Source organism: Triticum dicoccoides, chromosome 4A, assembly GCF_002162155.2.
Source record: "Triticum dicoccoides isolate Atlit2015 ecotype Zavitan chromosome 4A, WEW_v2.0, whole genome shotgun sequence".
Lineage (NCBI taxonomy): Eukaryota > Viridiplantae > Streptophyta > Magnoliopsida > Poales > Poaceae > Triticum > Triticum dicoccoides.
In genome coordinates, this window is record NC_041386.1 from 492,388,265 (window position 1) to 492,391,496 (window position 3,232).

Consider the following 3,232-nt stretch of genomic DNA (forward strand, 5'->3'; position numbering starts at 1 on the left):
ACAGCGTCAGGGTTGCTCCGACGACAGGAATCGGTGGCGACCGCGTGGTCTGTCCCCCACCCCGATCCAGATGGGATCGAGAGTGGTGGGGGGGAGAGGGAGTGAGCGAGTAGGGGAGTGGGGGTTACGGTTAGTGTTTCGATCGATGGGGGGTTAAGGGGAGTGGGGATGGGCCGAGCTGGCCAGTGGGCTGTCCGGCTGGGCCAGTTAGCCCAGTGGGGGGATTTTTTTTGATTTTGTTTTGTTCTTTTCCTTTTATTTATTCTTTGGTTTGTTTTTATTTTACTTTTTTTTTGGTTTTTACTTAATGTCTACCATGACCCCTAAATTAGTAATAACACAAAACCCTCTGCCACCAAAAGGTTTTACCCCCAAACCATTTAGTTTAGCATTTTATTAGTTATAAAAGCCTTTAAATATTTGTTTTTGCTACGGTTTTATTCACCTTAGAGTATTTAAACATTTTATAAAATGGGGTTTCTTCACCACAATTACTTGAGAGTTATTTGTCACAAACCGAACCTTTTACTTTTAAAGTTTGAAAAGTTTTGTTGTTTGCCTTTATTTAAATTTTGAATTTGAATCGGTTTTCTGAACTAACCCGAGATTAACTCTAGTGACAGAGGTGATGTGGCATCATTAGTAGGGAATTACTGTAGCTTAACTATCCGGGCGTCACATGGTGGCCTACGCCTCCTAGAACTGGTCCTCCCGCTCCTGCCGCACCATGTCCATATAATGGGCATGGGCCTCGCTGATGGTCATGGTGCAATGCACGGGTGAGGGTGGCGCTGGCTCGTCGTCGGAGGCGTCCTTCATTTGCACGTCGTCGTCGGAGGCGTCCTCCGGCTGCTCCAATGTCAGCCCGTCCCAGCGAGCTTTGTCTGCGGAGGGATCCATGGTGGGGAGTGGTGCGGAGAGGGATGACTGGGGCACCGGGGAGTGATTTATATAGCATAGGTGGGTGGTAGAGGGACGGACGGGTGACGCCGGAGGAGACGCCTCAGCAACCGCGTGCTATCAATGCGGGCAGCAGACGGACGGACGGGCGACCGTCATGTCATTTGAACGTGCGGTAGTCGCCTGCATCGGGAAGCGGCGTGGGTGGCACTCTCTGGCCGGCGCACCGCTTCAATGCCGGTGTCAGTGAGCAGTCGCTTCGCTCTGGCCGGGCATGAATGCGGGCGCTGACGCTCTGAAGCGGCGCTGAAGCACGGGAAGGGGAGGGGGTTTTGGTGGGCCAGGACGGTTAGAAGCGGGCTTGGGATCGGTCCGGACTCCCGCAAACCTCCCTCACTTTTGTCTTCGGTTTGCGGCAAAAATCGCGTTTGGATTGCGCTGCGGACCGATATAGAACCGCGTTGGATAGTTTCCGTGGTCCGGACCAGGCAGTCCGGACGGTTGTGGGAGGTTTGTGTGTCGACGCTAGAGATGCCCTAAGGCTCTTCCCAGTGCTTCATGGTGTACATGTGCTAAGCATGCCATATATGTAAAAGAAAATGTGACAAGGTAGTTAAGACAAGAGAGAGGAATTTGATGATTCCACGAAGAACCAATGCCAAGTGCGTGGACCAAATCTATGTTGTTTAATTTCGGTAGTGCTTAATTTCGGTTTGTATTAAAAACTCTCCTATGGTATGTGTCAAATGTGTGTGATCAACTCCCGTGTACTATGTTATGCTTATGCTGAACTCCGGCAAGATGTTTTAACGTGAACTAATGTGTTTAAATTTCCAGAATTGATGTGCAGGATTATTCTGGCTGTGCGTCCGGGGTCGTGGAAAAAACGTTTACTGTATACGTAAATAATTTCTACGAGACGGCGGGTTGCGGAATCTGTAGAGATACTCTCAGGCTATATATACCCACTCGCGCGCTAGCTATGGCCACACACACTGTACTAACCGAGACACCGAGTACTAGCCCCCAAGTATGGTTTGCGGTCATACTTGAACCAAGCTTGTAGGCTATGGCTTCCCTCTCTTCTCTCTTCCTTGCGTCGGCTTTCCTCCTTGCTGGCTCAGCCTTCTTCTACCGCTACGACGCCGGAAGCGGCAACAAGACTAGCGGCACAACTACCACGCACCTCCACTTTTACATGCACGACGACTACACAGGCCCACGCCCCACCGCGATGCGCGTCGTGTCCGGCCGGGCCGTATCCACCGGCGACAACGCCACGGCGCTGAAGACCGCGCCGCGGCACTTCGGCGACATCGTGGTGCTCAACAACGCGCTGACGGTGGGGCCCAGCGGCGGCAGCGCGCGGGTGGGCACGGCGCAGGGCTGGACCGTCCGCGTGTCGGAGGGCGGCATCGTGTCGGACCTGACGCTGCACCTGGTCCTCGAGGCCGGCGAGCACCACGGCAGCTCGCTGACGGCGAGGGGCCGCATCGACATGGACGCGACGGTGCGGGAGTCGGTCCTCATCGGCGGAACCGGCCGGTTCCGGTACGCGCGGGGCTACATGCTCACCAAGAACTACGACTACAGCCTCGCCACCGGGGGCGTCGTTGAGATCGACGTCTACGTGCAGCACGACTAGCTGGGCGCCATGCCCGTCAGCGCGATTTCCCGTGTTACCTGTAATTGCTCTTATATTTTTGGTGCCTTCGTATTTTTTGACGCCGCATGCCCGTATGGCCGCATATGCTCCAGTACTGGTGTGCAAGTGGTGTGTGGTAGCGCGTGCTTTCGCGTGTTAATTTGTTTGGCAAATAATAAACCCTGTAATATGTATCAATGACGGAAGGAGCGTCTTAAGAGTTACGGATTTGCTATTTCATAGGTGTTTCGGCTCAGTCAATTTTTTCCTCTTCCTTTCCTCTTGGCTAGACTTTGTTGGAGAAGAACCAGCTCCACCATCTATTTTAGGATAAAGTCATGAGTGGTGCAGGAGATCGCCACGATCCCGTTATTTATCTTAGAGGTGGGGGTGCAAGGGTGTAACACCCTCGATGCGACTATAGCTCCCACGTGTCGAGGCACGACTTAGAGACATAATCGCATTGAAGGCATATGTCGCAAGTGAGGTAATCTTCACACAACCCATGTAATACATCAGGGAAAGAGATACATAGTTGGCTTACAATCGCCACTTCACACAATTACATGAATAAAGCATTACATCATCCAAATACAATCAAGGCCCGACTACGGAGCCAAAATAAAAGAAGAACCCCAAATGCGACAAAGATCCCCGATCGACCCCAACTGTGCTCCACCACTGATC

The 3,232-nt window shown here is 52.4% G+C and overlaps 1 protein-coding gene across 1 annotated transcript; it reads left to right on the forward strand.

Moving 5' to 3' along the window:
* The first annotated feature begins 1,897 nt into the window (after nt 1-1,897).
* Nucleotides 1,898-2,801, forward strand: LOC119286356 (dirigent protein 1-like). Its single transcript, XM_037565735.1, has one exon. The coding sequence runs from the start codon at nt 1,970-1,972 to the stop codon at nt 2,543-2,545; it is 576 nt and encodes a 191-aa protein (XP_037421632.1). The 5' UTR covers nt 1,898-1,969; the 3' UTR covers nt 2,546-2,801.
* Nucleotides 2,802-3,232: the final 431 nt, after the last annotated feature.